Source organism: Arvicanthis niloticus, chromosome 1 (genome assembly GCF_011762505.2).
Source record: "Arvicanthis niloticus isolate mArvNil1 chromosome 1, mArvNil1.pat.X, whole genome shotgun sequence".
NCBI classification, from domain to species: Eukaryota; Metazoa; Chordata; class Mammalia; order Rodentia; family Muridae; genus Arvicanthis; species Arvicanthis niloticus.
In genome coordinates, this window is record NC_047658.1 from 134,152,362 (window position 1) to 134,168,650 (window position 16,289).

The window sequence follows — 16,289 nt, forward strand, 5'->3', positions numbered from 1 at the left end:
CCAGTTGCCTCTTTTCAGTCCTTTCTACAGTTGTCCTCTGATCTTTGAGGCCACTCCTGCTTCCTCCAGCATGGTGAGCGGTACAGGGTGAGCTAATAACTACAGGGTCAGGTACAGGGTCAGGTCTCAGAGTAAGGGATGGTCAACTGACAGACAAACGTCAAAATGGATCTGTGAGGAACAAAATGCACCACGGCACGCATTCTGCTCCCCAGTGATGGGTTTTCAGTGTTGTTGGCCGCATACACATGGGTGATTGTTTCAAACAGTTTCAACCCTGAAAGTAAAGTTCAGTATTACACAGCAGAGTCCGGTTAGTTTAAAAACAGAATGGTTACTGTGGAGGGAAGCACTACTCCATCCTTTCTCCCTACCATAGCCCTGGCTTTCCTCTCCATCAGGTTTTGCCTTATGCTCCTGCCTTAAGCCAGGACCTTATCCCTCCCCTGTCTGCTCACACAGTGCCCATGGCAACCCTGTGGGACAGGTTACTCAAGGTCACGCTCCTGTTTACAGCACATCGGTGGCTGCCCATTGCATTGAAAACCAGAACAGTCCATAGAGGACTCCCTAATACCCACTCCCTTTCCACCTCCCCAGGCTGCCCTCAGGGTCCCCTCTGGCCTCACTTCCGCTTACCCTACACTCACCATTCTGCAGGGCCTATGCAAATGCTTTTTTTTTTCTTTCCTTCCAAATCTCCTTACCATGTACAAGCCCTTCTTTTTCACCTAGCCGTCTTTCCCCTCATCGTTTCAGACTTTAACATGTTATTGCGTTCTCTCTCCAGGGAAGTCACCACACACACACACACACACACACACACACGCACACACGCACACACGCACACACGCATACACACATGAACACACACACACACAGTCAATGATTGGCAAGCTTTACCAGTAAGGCCAGATAAGAAATATTTTCAGCTTTGTGGCCCACAAAGTCTGCTGTACCGAGTGAACATGACTAGTATAGGATAGAGTCAGACAGACAGAAATGCACGGGCATGGCTGTGCTTCAGTAAGGCTTCATTTCTGAAAGGACCTGTGGTGGTGGCACACTGATTTCTCACTGTCGCCTGCTGCTTTTCCTTAGAGTCTTAACCACCGTGTATATTTATACATTTTATCACTGTATGCCTGCTCATGTTGTATTGGTACCCAGTAGGTGCTCAATAAATACTTGAATGAATTGTGATCGTCCTAAGTTAACTTGATGGCACACTGTAATCGTAGAGGTATAGAAGGGTTCGCTTTTCCTTTGGACACCCGCCATATATAGAACATGCACATCGTACCCTTCACGGGTTGTGTATGGACGGCTTTTTTTTTCCCTCATTGAATGCTCGCATGGTTTAGGAGTTGATATCTGTTCCTTCATTCATCCTTCTGTCCACAGTTCCTTATTGAATGTTTACTATGTGTAGGGCTCTATCTGAAAAGCTATAAGCACTTGCGGATCTTTCAAGAAGACAGCAGTAATACTGCCTTCTTGTTTTGCATTTTCGGGTTCAGGGCTGAGCTGTATCGGGCCTCGGGAAAGTTTGAGCTACTTGATCGTATTCTGCCCAAATTGAGAGCAACTAACCACCGCGTGCTGCTTTTCTGCCAGATGACGTCACTCATGACCATCATGGAGGATTACTTTGCTTTTCGGAACTTCCTTTACCTGCGCCTTGATGGTAAGTGCTGGAGACACCGGACTCATGTCACGCTACTGAAAATGAAGGGGCCAGGGTCCCTGAGCTCCAATCTCAGCCCATAAGGAGGCGGAACACTGAGAAGTGGGCCAGCCTGCAGTCTGGGTGTGGGTCTGCTGGATGGCAAGTTTATGTCCTCTGTGCCCTTCAGATCGTTGACATAATCTGCACGGTTATCTGTCCCACATACATATCAACACAGAGTCAGAATCCTGTGTGGGCATCGCAGTTGTACAGAGCAGAACTGCTTGACCCCTGGTTTTTAGTCTCAACTGCGTGTACCATGGAGCATGCTGGTCTGACAAGCCTTTGACTTTTTCAGGGAAGACATACCTTAAGGGACACACTCCATGTTTCCTTTACCCAGTAACAGTGTAATGGTACATTTATGAGTTTGCCATGGAAACCTCTGTCTCTAAGATATAGGTACAGACCACATGAGACTTCATTGCTTCCTGGATTCTGCAAACCGTCTTAGTCAGGGTTTCCTCCCATTGCTGTGATAAATCACCACGACCAGAAGAAACCTGGAGAGGACAGGGTTTGTTTCATCTCATGACTCCCGGGATCCCACACGGAGGAGCACACCTCACTGACTTGCTCAGTTTGCTCTTTTTCATCTCAAGTTTTCGCTCTGCCCACAGTGAGCTGGGCCCTCCCACTTTACTCATCAATCAAGAAAATGTCTCTCAAACTTGCCCACAGGCAGTCTGGTAGGGACATTTTCTCCTTTTTTTTTTTTTTCCCTTTGGTTTTTTCGAGACAGGGTTTCTCTGTGTAGTCCTGGCTATCCTGGAACTCACTCTGTAGACCAGGCTGGCCTCGAACTCAGAAATCCGCCTGCCTCTGCCTCCCAAGTGCTAGGATTTTTCTCAATGAGGTTCCCTCTTCCCAAATGCCTCTAGCTGTGTCAAGTTGACAGAAACTATCAGCACAAAAATCTATTTAAAGAAATCGGCTAAATTTAAGAATGAACTTTGACTGGGCCTGGCGGTGAACACCTTTCAAACCAGCACTCAGAAGACAAGAGTCTGGTGGATCTCTGTGAGCTCAAGGCCTGCCTGTTCCAGACCAACCAGACCCAAAATAGTGAGACCCCGTCTCCAAAAGAAGAAGGGGGGAAAAATGAAATTTGAACATCACATTAATAAGCAAACATGAGTAGAATGAAATATACATTCAGGGATATTCCCTAAATTACATGGATAAATTGGATATCGATCATAGTATTTCAGAGATGAAAGAAATGGCAGTTTTGAAAGTTTGGCAATGGATAATGTGGTCAAGAAGTGTTAAGCAGGGTCAAGAGCAGGCATTGTACAGGATATATGAGACCGTGAGTGGAGAGAGCCCAGCCTTTCTAATAACCATTTATATCTGATGCAGTGAGATGCTGCTGTTAAATGAGTGGGAAATTAAAATTTATATTCCATTGGAAGGTTTGGAGCTACTTTCAGTCCCATGTTTTTCCCCCCCCCCCCCCCCACATTCCATACATGGCTAATTAGAAATAAACCAAACCTACTTGGTAAATGTTTTCTTTCTTGAGTTTTTAGGTTTATTTTCTGGTTTATTTTAGGTTTATTTATGGCCTATCTCTTAGAGTCTTATTAAGTTAACTTTAGCTTCTTTAGTCTTGTTTAAAGTTAGTTGTGACATTAGGCACTTAAAGATTTTGAGCCCCTGTACTCTTTCTCTCCAAAGTTGTCAACAGCGAGAGTGCATGTTCCTCCACAGTCTTAATCATCCTCCCCCCCACCTCAAATCTGAGGGTTTTTTGTTTTGTTTTTTTTGTTTTTTTTGTTTTTTTGTTTTTTTGAGTAGTGCCCTTTCCATTACTGTGGATGCCTCCTGTCATTGCTCAGGTAGAGCAGACAGGTTTGATTTCCCGCTGGGTTGTAGGTTGAGTCACCCTGAGGTGTCTGCCTCACCACTGGTGCTACTTCCTGTCATGTGGTTTGTTTGTTTGTTTTTCTGGACCCTGGGAATATTTGAAGCCATGAAACAGATGAAGGGCTAGAAAGATGGCTCAGCCATTAAGAGCACTCGCTGGGTTGAGTTCCCAGCACTCATGTGGCAACTTATAACAACCTGCAATCCCAGCACCAAGGATTCCAGCGTCCCATTCTGGTTTCCATGGGCACTGCACACATGAGATATACACAGACTCAGGCAAATTGTGCACTTACATTTAACAATGACAGGAACATCTTTAAACATCATTGTCCCTGTCAGTACCATCTCCATTCAGAAGAACCCAACACAGAGCTGAGTGGTGTAACCAGGTCCTAACTTGGATTATCTAGTTCCAGAAACTCTTGGTTTGAGCACAGCCAGGGAAACAACACCGTCTTTGAAGTAGTTAGCTTGTCCGTCAGCTGCAGTCTAACAAGGATTGTGAACTTAGCCACAGAGCTAGGAACTAAGCAAGCAAGATATCCGGGCAGCTCACTGGTCTGCTTCCAGGAGAGACAGAGTTGTATAAAAGTGCCCTACGGGGACTATGATACCTAGACGGACTTTCCCTACTGTCAAAATGAACAGCCACTCATTTTGGAAGTAAAGAGCATTGTACATGTGGCCATGTTAGCAAATGCCCTTCTAGCTGCACCCCCACACCAGCCTATCATCCAGGTCATAACACGGCTTCAGATTTTTCTTACCAAATTCAACATCTCAACTGTAGCTTCAGGAAGAAAAACATCTCTTACTAAAAGACATATGTAAATATATATATATATATATATATATATATATATATATGTAAATATATGTGTGTATCTCTATATATGTATATACACACACCACACACACACATGCACACACATGCATACATACACACACATATACATATATATATTGTGATTATACAGAAAAATACAGCTACTAGCCCATTGTCTTGTTGTCATGAGAAAAACATTTTTTTTTTTTTAAAGAGAGAGCAAATGGTGAAGTTTCATCCAGAAGATGAAATTTCCTAAGACAGCCAAAGCTCAGTGAAAAATTAGCAGCCACGACAGTCTAGCAATGTGTTCCATGTGTTCCTTCTGGCAAGTTCTGTAGTTCTCAACACAATTGCCCCCTTGCTGTTAATTGTGTTCCTGTAATGGGTGATGTCCTGCATCAGAGTCTGACACACTATGAAATTGCTGTGCACATTAAATCCTGCCCACCTGTGGCGAGGGGCGCTCACCTTTGGATGAACTCTTACAGGACAGTTTGGGTTTCCCTGAGCCATACAGAAGAGGTTGCTGGTGAGCATCTGAGAGCCGATGCTAGTGTCTACCAATGGAAATGAGAAGCCAGGAAGTCCTGAATCTTCTCATAGGAAGCACTGTAGCTTGTATAGAAAATGATAGAATATTTCCATTTGTTTATCTTTATGATAAGTCAAATCTCCAAGTTTTCTTTTTTTAACATAAAGTTTAAACATCCAAAATATTCACAGTTGATCTGTTTGCCTGGGGTCTCTTTGATGAAGAGCCCTGAGGACTCCTTTGACTAACTAATGTTGATGCTGTTAGTTTTCAGTGGTCTGTTTTGCCCTTGAGGTTATTTCATCCTAGGTAGGGATATTTCCAAGTTGCTCTTATTCATCTCTTACCAGATCATTTTTTCAGTGGTTAAATACCATTGAAGGTTATAACCTCGGACGGAATACCTAGGAGCCCAGTTTCTGTCCCTGGCTGTTAGTGAACTGATGCTATTACTCCTCCTCTCCCCGTTTCAGAAGGATGTTTGTTGGTTTGTCTGCCTTTTCTTTCAACTTAAGTTAGAGGATAAACATGTTGAGTGATGAATCCTTGTAATTTAATAACAGATAGGGCATTACTTACAGACAGGTGCATCAAAAGACACAAAGTGTGCCTGGAGCAAGTAACAGATGTTACACTGTTCTCAAACCGAACCCTGTGTAGGAGATCAAGTATAAGGTTTGGGAGTTCTCTAGGACTTTGATAATGAGAAGAGCACTTACCTACCGTGTGCGAGACCCTGGGTCCAGTCCCCACTACCACTAACTAAAGGGTGGGGTAAGAACTATAGTTTGGATCTTCAATTTCCTCCAGCATCCTCCTTTAAGTGTGTGGTCCCCAGAGTGTTTGTACTGGGAGGTGGTTGAACCTGTAAGAGGTGGGGCCTGGTGGGAAGTCTCTATATCACCGGGGACATGCCCTTCAAGGAGATGACAGGACCCATCCCTTCCCTTCCCTTATGCTTTTTGTGTGTCTTAGTCTCAAGGTAGGCAGCTTCGATCTACCATACACTGCTGTCATGCTGCCGTTTTGTGACGAGCACAGAGCACATAGCAAACTCACTCATAGACAGTTTCCAAAACTTCGAGACAAAAGGCAAACTCTGTGTGTGTGTGTGTGTGTGTGTGTGTGTGTGTGTGTGTGTGTGTAGAAAATGGTGACTGCAAAGGCTGTATAGAGAAGTTCTCCTGAAGAACAAAGTGTGTCTCCTATTAACATCATGGACAAATGGTCGGCTATAATCTCAGCAAGCCATTTCTGAAAATAATAAAAATAAGATTTGTACGTTTCAGAACCCATTCAGTAAGCCACCCCTCCCCCAAGTCTGGATTTCTACAGTTCCCCCTAGAAGGATTTGAGCAGTTCACCAAACCGAAAGGGGGAGGGGGGGCGGGGAATCTAATTTAGAAAGTAAGACGAATCCAAAGAGCATTGCTTTGTTATGGGAGGAGAGCCTCCAGACCTTCACTCCTGGTCCCCACTTGCTGTATTGGGGGGATTGATTCTCTTCCCTCCTGAGGATACTCATTATTTTTACTAAATGTGAAAAACAGATTCCCCCATGTTTGGGAACTTGACCCTAGTGAGTAACTTGATTCCTCTAGCTGGAGTCAGTTAAATGTTTTAATCCTCTGAAATAAATTGTGGTGTATTTTCATCCAAAAAAAAGGAAAGAAAGAAAAGAGAAAAAAAGAAAAGAAAGAAAAAGGAACAACGTGTAGGAATAACATTTGTACAGCAGCCAGCCAGGGAGTATCATGTAACACGCTTGGATTTTCCCCACCATCCCACTCAGAATCCAGCATCCATATCCCTAGTGAAAACATTCTGATGGAACGCTGGTGGACTCTTGTGTTGTTCCCTCCCACGGTACATTTTATAAGGAGGGTGGACAAATGTGTTCCAGATGGCTAGCGCAGAATACAGGTGTGGCCACAAGTGAACATTGCACCCTGGGATCCATGATCTCTGCTGAGTCTGCGCTCTTCAAAGCTCCTTATCATGACCACCCTGGTATCTAACAGCCCTACTGTGGGTTTGGTGTTAGTTTAGCATCTTTTTAATCCAAAAGAGCAGCAAGTTACCCTTAGAAACACCAAGGGTCACTCTTCCATATTGTGGCTTCAGGTCTTCAGGGTGCAAACCCTTCCTTTCTCCAGGTTGCTCCTGTCTCTGTGCTGTCCTCAGCAGCAGCCCGGTCACTGAGGCAATACAGAGCAGCTTCTTTCTCTTTTATTTCTCTTGGGGGTAAATAAGACCTTGTTCTAATGCCTCTCAGGAAAGTTGCTTTGACTTTCTGTTATAAACACTTTGTGAGCATATGAGTGTTACTTGCATGTGGGTGGTTTTTAAACATTGTTATTTTTAATCCCGGAAATAAGTCCAGGAAATGTGTCCATTTAACTTCTTAAACAAAGACTGTCCTAGAGTTTGTGAAGTTGCAAAGGTATCTGGTTAGAAAACTGTAAACACTCTTTCCTTTCTTTCTTTTTTCTAATTGCAAACTCCTTCCGAATCTACCGAAACCCCAACCATTTCCTCACTGGTGCTGAGGGGTGTGGGTGCACTTCTAAAGGAAACAGGCATGTTTGTCTAGTTCTCCTCCTCCTTTTTCAGGCAGGAGTTAATTGGCAACTTTATTTTTCTCTTATCCCCTCAGGCACCACGAAGTCTGAAGATCGTGCTGCTTTGCTGAAAAAATTCAATGAACCTGGGTCCCAGTATTTCATTTTCTTGCTGAGCACACGAGCTGGGGGCCTGGGCTTAAATCTTCAGGCCGCAGACACAGTGGTCATCTTTGACAGCGACTGGAATCCTCATCAGGTAAGCGCATCGACTAGGGCACCGATGCTTCCCTCAGGGGAGGAGGGGAAAGATTATCAGTTTCATCACTCATACTTATAGGACAGAGCATACCTCTAAATGACCGGACAGTTTCTCCAAAGGAGAAATAGCCCAGCCAATTACTATGGCCATTTTCCTATCTCCCTCGGAGCGCAGCTATTCCTGTGTTATGCCCAAGCCTGTGAAGAGCCCAAGCGTGTGCTGGAAGACTCACTTCTTCAGTCTTAATCCCATCTCTTGGGATTGCCGTTGAGCAAATTACATCTGGTGAAGGATAAATCATCAAAAATGTTTCAGGGGCCGGGAGTATAGCTCTGTGGTGGACTGTGAGCCTAGCTTTTATGAGACCCTGGGTTTGGCCTTCAGGTCCAGTAATAACAACAAACTGAAGAACATGGTGGCTGGCAATCAGAGTGCTCCCTCCGCACCAGACTCCTTCCTGGTGGGCATTGCTCTGCTCAGCTTCCACAACTGCTCTCAACCGTCATATAGCTTACTATTTACATTTTTGCCTTTAAGAGACCAAGTCCTGAGCAAGCTAAATAATGTCTTCAAGGACACTTAGTATAGGATTGTTAACCTTGCCTTCAGTTTTGTATGTCATTTAAAATCACACACACACACACACACACCAAGTATCTGTTATTCTTAGCTACTTTCTTTTTTTGATAACTTTAGAGATATTCTTTTAAAGGAGTATTTTGGTGGTTCCCCAATAAGAGTTGACTAGATCTTTTATGCCAGGGGTTTCCTGACTGACCCTGGGAAGTAGGATACCTGCTTGGGAGACATTTGGACAGAGTGGTAACAGCAGCGGTTTCATTCCCATTATACACTCTCATGGATTCCAGCTGATCAGACAAACTCGGTGTCCATCTCACCCGAGCTACCAGGCACTTGGCCATCCATAGCAGGAGCATGGCCAGCCATAGCAGGAGCATGCCCGTCCGATGGAGACAGGGAAGGTTGAGTGGGAGGGACTTCCAGAAAGTGCTGCTGGCAGGAAGTAGAGTACAGGGGTTCATTAGAAAGAAGCACAGGCCTGCTTCCTGTTTCCTGCTGCCGTAGCTCCAGGTATCTAATGGCTGTGTGTTGAGCCTTGATCTCAGTCATTCTGTGCCGGTGAGAAGATTCAAAGCAGAGCGAAGGGTTTAGCCTCAAGCAGAGTTTGCTTGCTTCAAATTCAGAAACAGTTTTTATTTCAGTATCTCTTGACTGCATTCTGCAGCAGGCAGGATTCCCATCAGGGTGACACATCTTCAGTCTTCTCTCTATCTACCTCGTTTTCACTGTCTGAGCTACCTAGAAGCCAAGGGAGAATGCATGAGTTCGGAGTCGCCAACAAAATCCTGCATTTTTTGGGCTCTTCAAACTTGACTAGAAGTTCCATAACCGAGTAACAGAACAGTCAACCATGAAGTCTCCCAAGAGGCTCTCTTCTCATGTCTTAGTTCAGTGTTCTATTGCTATGGAGTGGCACCATGACCATGGCAACGCTTGAAAAGGAGAACACTTCACTGGAGCTGGCTTACAGTGCTGAGGCTTAGTCCTGTTGTCATCATGGAGGGAAGCATAACCTCACATAGGCAGACATGGTGCTAGAGAGGTAAAGAGTTCTATATCTGGGTCTGAAGGTAGCAAGAAGAGAGCTCAACACTAGGCCTGGCTTGAGCTTCTGAAACCTCAGTGACATATTTCTTCCAATAAGGCCACACCCACTCCAGCAAAGCCACACCCACCCCAACAAGGCCACACCTACTTCAACAAGACCACATCCACATGTGACTCCCTGTGGGCCTGTGGGGGCTATTCATATTCAGACCACCACATATCATCACACACAAGTGTGGATGATGACGTTTGAAGCTGCTAATTGAGACCCTAGACATAAATAGAACTTAGTAGCACAGGTCTGTAATCTTAGCCCTGAGGGAAACGGAAGCTAGGAGATTGCAAGCTGATCCCATTGGGGGTTATGGAGTGATTTATGGAGTGATTTAAGGGCCAGCCTGGGCAACTTAGAGATCCATTGTCTCAAAAAGTAAAAGCTTGGCTAGAAATATAGTTCAGTAGTTGAAAGTTTGCCTAAGATGTTAGGAGAGGTTGGGATTTACTCTGCCACAAACAAGCAACAAAACACAAGAGTGAAACAAAAATATATATAGAAAAGCCTCCAAAATATTAATTCATTTGATAATTACAGCACTTCTTTGTTGTTTATAACTTGGAGCCCCTATGCTTTTGGCCTAGGGAGACATAAACTCTTGGAATCTCCCCATCCCAGGAATGCTAACTTTGGCTACTTTCCAAATAGACAGGTGATCTAAACACAAAGCCACAGTTTTGCTTCCTCACTAAAAGCTGTTACATGTTCCCAGGGACTCTGGGACTCCCGGTCCTGTCTCTGTCATCTGCTGCCACCTGTGTCTTAGTGATGTCGTTTTATCAACCTCTTTTAGGACGTAGGTCAGAAGACTGTACATTCTGGGCAAGCCTGGTCTGCTACTACCAGAAAGAGGAGATGAGTTTTCATATTTGGAGTATTAATGTGAAGCTGGTAGTTGGTGAAGGAATTAGTCCTTTCTGCTTCTGGCTCAGGGAGCCCAAATCTTTAGGGTGAGACCTGTCACCAAAATGATTGGCTCACCTCACTTCTAATGGAAAGGTTGATGACACAGAGCCTGTCATTGGCTGCTGCTTAGGTATCCTGGTGAAGATGTGTTAGAAGAGATGATTGGTTATAGCCCCCCTCAAGGAAGACTTTTGGTTATCTATTTCACATTTGCTCTCTTCAGTAATAATTTGCCAAACCAATCTGCATTGTGCTCAAGGTTCAGCACATGATGCTGACATGAATTTGTTCATGGCTTCAGAGGGCAGACTTCTGACTTAACTAATCGCTCCATCTCAAAGGTCCCTGCAGCAAGAGTAGACCTCCTGTGCTAAAAGTTGTAATTCTAGGAATGCAAGAAGCAGGGCATAGACCTTTGTCCTAAGAGCAGGCCTGCTCTCGTGGCATGTGAGTTAACAGTGCATCAGCATCAGACCTGGTCCCTCGCCTGGACCATGTGATAAAAGAGCCACGTTCATCTGAGTAGCTATCAAGTTAGGTGATGGCCTCAGACGTTTATAGAAGTTTTTACTTAAAGGGACCAAATGTACATGTTGATTCACAACTTCTAGTTCCCACTGACAGCTGTGTGTCATGAAATCTTCTGATAATTTGTGCATCTGTGCTGGTGCATACTGCAATCTACTGTACCCGTCTGGTACTGTGGAGTGTTTACTTCCTCTTTTGAAAAAAATAAAAATACAGAAAGGATAGGTAATGCTAAAACTAAAAAAGCCCAATTATTAGTACTTATGCATTCCCATGGTGGTTTCTTCAGGACGAACTTCCAAAAGTGAAAGCTGAGGCAGAGCCAGATCTAGTGTGGCTCTTACATTTTGGCGTACCAGGCCACAGTTTTGCCCTCTCCCTTCCCCCCACCCCTCCCACCAGTTCTCTACTTTATTATGCTGCTAGCAATCATTTGCATTTCCAGATATACTGGGATGTGCTTGTAAAACAAAACAGTGGATCTTTGATAGGATTAGATCCAGGAATTGGATAGCTGTATAATATATGCATGTTTATCTACATGTATGTATATATAATGAAATGTACATGTATGTATGTAGATATGTATATATGTATGTATAAGCACAATGCATGAAGATACAGTTCAGTGATGTAATTGCATTGAATCACACATTCCAATGGAAAGACTGTGTGTCTTCCTATTGAACGTGTTTTTGTCGGTAATATCTAAGTCTTAATTCTGACATCAGATCTATTGGTTTTTATTTTGATGAAGGGCAAACTTACAGGAAGGTAAAAATATTTTAAGAGCTAGATTTCAAATCTTGAGATAACATTTCAGTTGGCATGGTTAATTTAAGCTCAGACTTCCTCAATAGGAGATGGCCTTGAGGTTTTCCAAAGACAATAGCTTGTGTATTTTTCTTTTACATGTAAGGAAAATCTAACCTTTTTAAAGGCTGGTTATGGAGCATTCCCATACCTCCTTCTTATGTAGCCCTGTTTGCTGGGATAGTCCAGGCGCTCGGATCCTCATAGCATATTGTTCTCAAAAACAGGATCTGCAGGCCCAAGACCGAGCTCACCGAATTGGCCAACAAAATGAGGTCCGGGTGCTGAGGCTTTGCACCGTCAACAGTGTGGAGGAAAAGATTCTCGCGGCTGCGAAGTACAAGCTGAATGTAGATCAGAAGGTTATCCAGGCAGGCATGTTTGACCAGAAGTCATCCAGCCACGAGCGGAGAGCCTTCCTGCAAGCCATTCTGGAGCATGAAGAGGAGAATGAGGTATTACACAAAGTCAAACTTATGAAATCTAACAGTGACCTTTTGTCTCAAAAGGATTAAGAAATACTGCCTTTCCTTTGTTCTTTGAATAATTTTCTGGGCTGGTGTTAATTAAAATGACTAAATTAGCTGCTGTCTTATATCCCAAGCACACAAAAACTTGGAAAGGTATTCATATGTCTTAAGAGCTATTGCAGAGGACCTTCAACACTTAGCCTGTGCACACTTCTCTGTCCTCTGGGGCTTGGGTACCACCAAGTATATTTGATTGTATTGTGAGTGCTGCCTCCTATATGCAAGGTGTAGAACTGCAGGAATTATACTTCCGGCTAGGCGGACATTTTTTTTCTCTCTCTCATACTCCAGAACCCCATTCTCTGTTGCTTTTTGATTAAGGATGGGGATACTTCAACAACTATAGGTGGTCCTTCAAGGCACCTCACAGCACCTTCAGCTCATGAGTGTGGAAAGCTTGGCCTTAACTATCATAAAACGATCTTTTAAAAAACTGAACAGAGGGGGCTGGTGAGATGGCTCAGTGGTTAAGAGCACTGACTGCTCTTCCAGAGGTCATGAGTTCAAATCCCAGCAACCACATGGTGGCTCACAACCATCCATAATAAGATCTGATGCCCTCATATGGGTGTCTGAAGACAGCTACAGTGTACTTACACAAAATAAATAAATAAATTCTTTAAAAGAAAAAAAAAAAAAAAAAAACTGAACAGAGGCAGAGAAAAGTCACCCAAGTCCTAACATCTCTATTTAACAAAAATTGACAAAGTTGTGCAGTGTTTTATCATTCTTTTATTAAGTCATCTTATCCTTTCAGGCGACCCTTTTCAGTCATTTTATTTTAAATATTCAGTCGAGAACTGGGGATATGTAGCTCTGTGTAGAGTACTTGTTTTGCTTGTGTATATATACACACACATAGACACACACATAGACACACACACAAATACAAATGAACTATCAGCCTAAAATATACCTGAACTACATTTAAAAACAAGTCTATAAACATCCAGAGAGCAAAATACCAACATCAGTTCTTACCACAAAACTGTCCAAGGATAGACACATTTGCTTTTGTATACCTGTGTCTAAAAGTTAGAGCATTAATTTATTTTACATATTTGTACAGAATATTATTCTCATTGCATAAATATAGTTTTGTTTTTGAAACCCTCTATCAATTAAAGTTTATATTCTTTTTTAAAGTTTTTTAATTGAAAATAGATTTGTTTTTCATGTAATATACTCTAATTATGGTTTCTGCCTCTTCTAACTCCTAGGCCCTCCCCACCTCTCCACCCACTCAAATCCACGTTCTTTCTTGCCCTGTGTCCTCTCATTTGTGAGTGGTTTTCACTAGGGATAGCTTCCGGGTTAGGGACGTGGGCCTGTGTGCACGTCCACTCTCAGAACAGGAATTGCATCTGGCCCAGACCTGTGTAGGCCCCATTCATTCTGCTATACTGTCTGAGTTCATGTGTGTGCCTGCACTGCTGTGTCTAGAAGGCCTTGTTTCTTTGGTGTCCTCCATTCCTTCTGGCTCCTACAATCTCTCTGCCTCCTACTCCACAGGGTTCCCTGAGCCTTGAGGGGAGGAGGTTGATGAAGACTGAGTGTCCCAAGGGCTCCCGCTCTCTGCATTCCTGTCTGTGCAGGGGGAAGCCTCTCTGCTAATGGCTGAGCAAGACACTGGCCTATAAGTATAGCAGAGTGAGCCTGCATGTGAAATTGAGACTGACCTGTAAAAGAATCCTGAAATGAGTCTTTTTACAAAGTGGAGAGTGCTTTGGTATTGTGCCTCCTAGTTTGTCCACCTTTCACATGTGTATACACACACACACATGCATATACTCATACATATAAAATTAGTCACATATTGAGTATCAAGAAATGATGAGAAACAAAACTGGTCATATGAACTCAGACGTCCGCACACATCTAAACCATTTTAGAATCTAGAGCAATTCACCATACAGACTTAGGAATCAGACTGTCAGGTACCTTTTGCTTTAGTTTATACATGTGGCCATTTCCCTAAACACTGTGGGCTGATGGCATGGCTCAACAGGTAAAGGTGCTTGCCAGCAAGCCTGCCAAACTGAGTTTGGTCCCCGGACCTGCATGTAGGAAAGAGATTACTGACTCCCACCACAAGTTGTCTTTTGACATACACACACACATATACATTCTCATAATAAATAAATATTGAATAAATAATATGATCAATATATTAAATACATTTTGGATACTACTGTGATACATTTGAGCCTATCTAAAATCTAAGTGGCACATGCTTTGACAAAGTGTGGTTTGGGAAGAGCTGGGACTCAGCCAGGAGTCGCCACTGCGTTCTTTTATTTTTTTTATTTTTTAAAAAGGCCTTGTAAAAATGTTACCTGACCAGGTGAGATGATGTGCAATGGAGCGTGGGGTTTTCTAGCTGTCCTAAACCACGGGGAGGGAGGCCGAACTCTCCCAGGCCTGCAGATCACCACAAAAGGTTACAGGGAAGTTCCGTGCCAACTGTTTCTCACTGTTAGCAGCCTGCTGGGACAACAACTGTGTCAGGCAACTATTACCAGACTCTGGTAGTCGATGCCCTGGTGGGAAATCAACTGGGGACCTTGGCAGACTGGAGTGGAGGGCTTCTGTGCCAACATTCCAGGGCAGTGCAGGGTGCCATGATCACAGCTGGCATGAAGGATGAGGGGACGAAGAACACAGCAAGAGTTCTTGTAAACTTCCCAGCTGCTTTGTGCCCTGGGTACTCAGATCTCTGAGGGCAGCTGTCCTGCCAATTTCTAGAAGAATCTGCATCTTGTTTGAGGACACCTATGGCCTCATTGTGTGTGTGTACAAGATCTTGTTAAGTTCTGAGCCCATTCTCCGGCTCATCTGCTTCCTTGTCAGATGAAATGTAATATTTAGACAGATTGACTTTAATCAACATGGAGGTGAATTAAATTGGAAGGGTTTTCAGTAGTAATGATTATCTTGAATCATACTTTATTGGATTGCATTAATTTCTAAGAATGATTAAGTCCCTTCAATGTGCAAGGTGTCTTGGGAGCTGACATCATCTAGCTTGGGCTGCTGGGTTTTTTTTTTGTTTTTTTTGTTTTTTGTTGTTGTTGTTTTAAACCATGGAACCCACAGCATACTGTTTGTTCCTAAAACCTTGAGAACTATTTATTTCTGAGAAATTAGCAGATAATGTCCCTTTGTTTAACAGGATATAAAATTTAGGAACTTTTAGTACTTATGTAATCACCTTTGTACTTTATTTAAATTGTTTTAAGTAGGTATGGTTTTGAGGTACTTTTGTATTGCTAGTTTTTAATTGTATCTTAACCATAGTTTTAACCATCATCAATAACAGTGCCTATCAAAATACATAGTTTCACTTATTATTATGTATGTATGTATTCACTTTAAGGTTCTCTGTATTCAGTACCTATATATGATTTTTTTTTGTCTTGTCCTGATGCATAGTGACAAAAAAAAATTCATTGTTTTGGGTAAATCTTTGAAAATAAACATTCAACATGTTTGCAGTATCTGCAGTATCATCAAAAGATTTAGTAGAATTAACATTAAGTAGTTGTTCCTGTAGCTGGCATCCTCCCATGAAGTAGATGTCACGCCTGTGTTACAGATGAGGTCATGGAGGCGGGGAGACATTAAGTAGCTTGCTTTAAAAGTAACAGAAAAAGATCCACACCCAGGCGAGCTAGTGTTTCTTAGAGAGCAGATTTCCCGCCCAAGACAGATTTCCTGCTGGAAAGACGGTTTGAAAGCTCAACCTCTCAATACCAATGGCAGGTACTAAGCCAAGGGACCCTCCGTTCCCTTTCTGTCCTGAGAAGTAGGACAGGCTATCTCCCCCACAAACTATCCAGCCCCTGTTCTTAAAGCCTCTTCAATCATTCTGTTTCTGAATACAGGAAGAAGATGAGGTACCAGACGACGAGACCCTGAACCAGATGATTGCTCGCCGGGAAGAAGAGTTTGATCTTTTTATGGTAATGTTGCAGGAATCATGGGAAATGATTGTCTCTCCCCCACCCCTCTCCACCTTCCCTTTTTGTTAACCAGACCGCCTG

The 16,289-nt window shown here is 43.3% G+C and overlaps 1 protein-coding gene across 9 annotated transcripts in view; it reads left to right on the top strand.

The window, feature by feature from the left end:
- The window catches only part of Smarca2 (SWI/SNF related BAF chromatin remodeling complex subunit ATPase 2), a 170,740-nt gene that overhangs the window by 89,975 nt on the left and 64,476 nt on the right, over window positions 1-16,289 (top strand). For all 9 annotated transcript variants that reach the window (XR_004606220.2, XM_034496038.2, XM_034496191.2 and 6 more), the window contains exons 23-26: window positions 1,521-1,687; window positions 7,619-7,782; window positions 11,944-12,171; window positions 16,131-16,208. Coding sequence is in view for 8 of the 9 variants with exons in the window: in XM_034496038.2 (XP_034351929.1) it covers window positions 1,521-1,687; window positions 7,619-7,782; window positions 11,944-12,171; window positions 16,131-16,208 (637 nt within the window). In the remaining variant the exon portion in view is untranslated. The remainder of the gene's footprint in view (window positions 1-1,520; window positions 1,688-7,618; window positions 7,783-11,943; window positions 12,172-16,130; window positions 16,209-16,289) is intronic.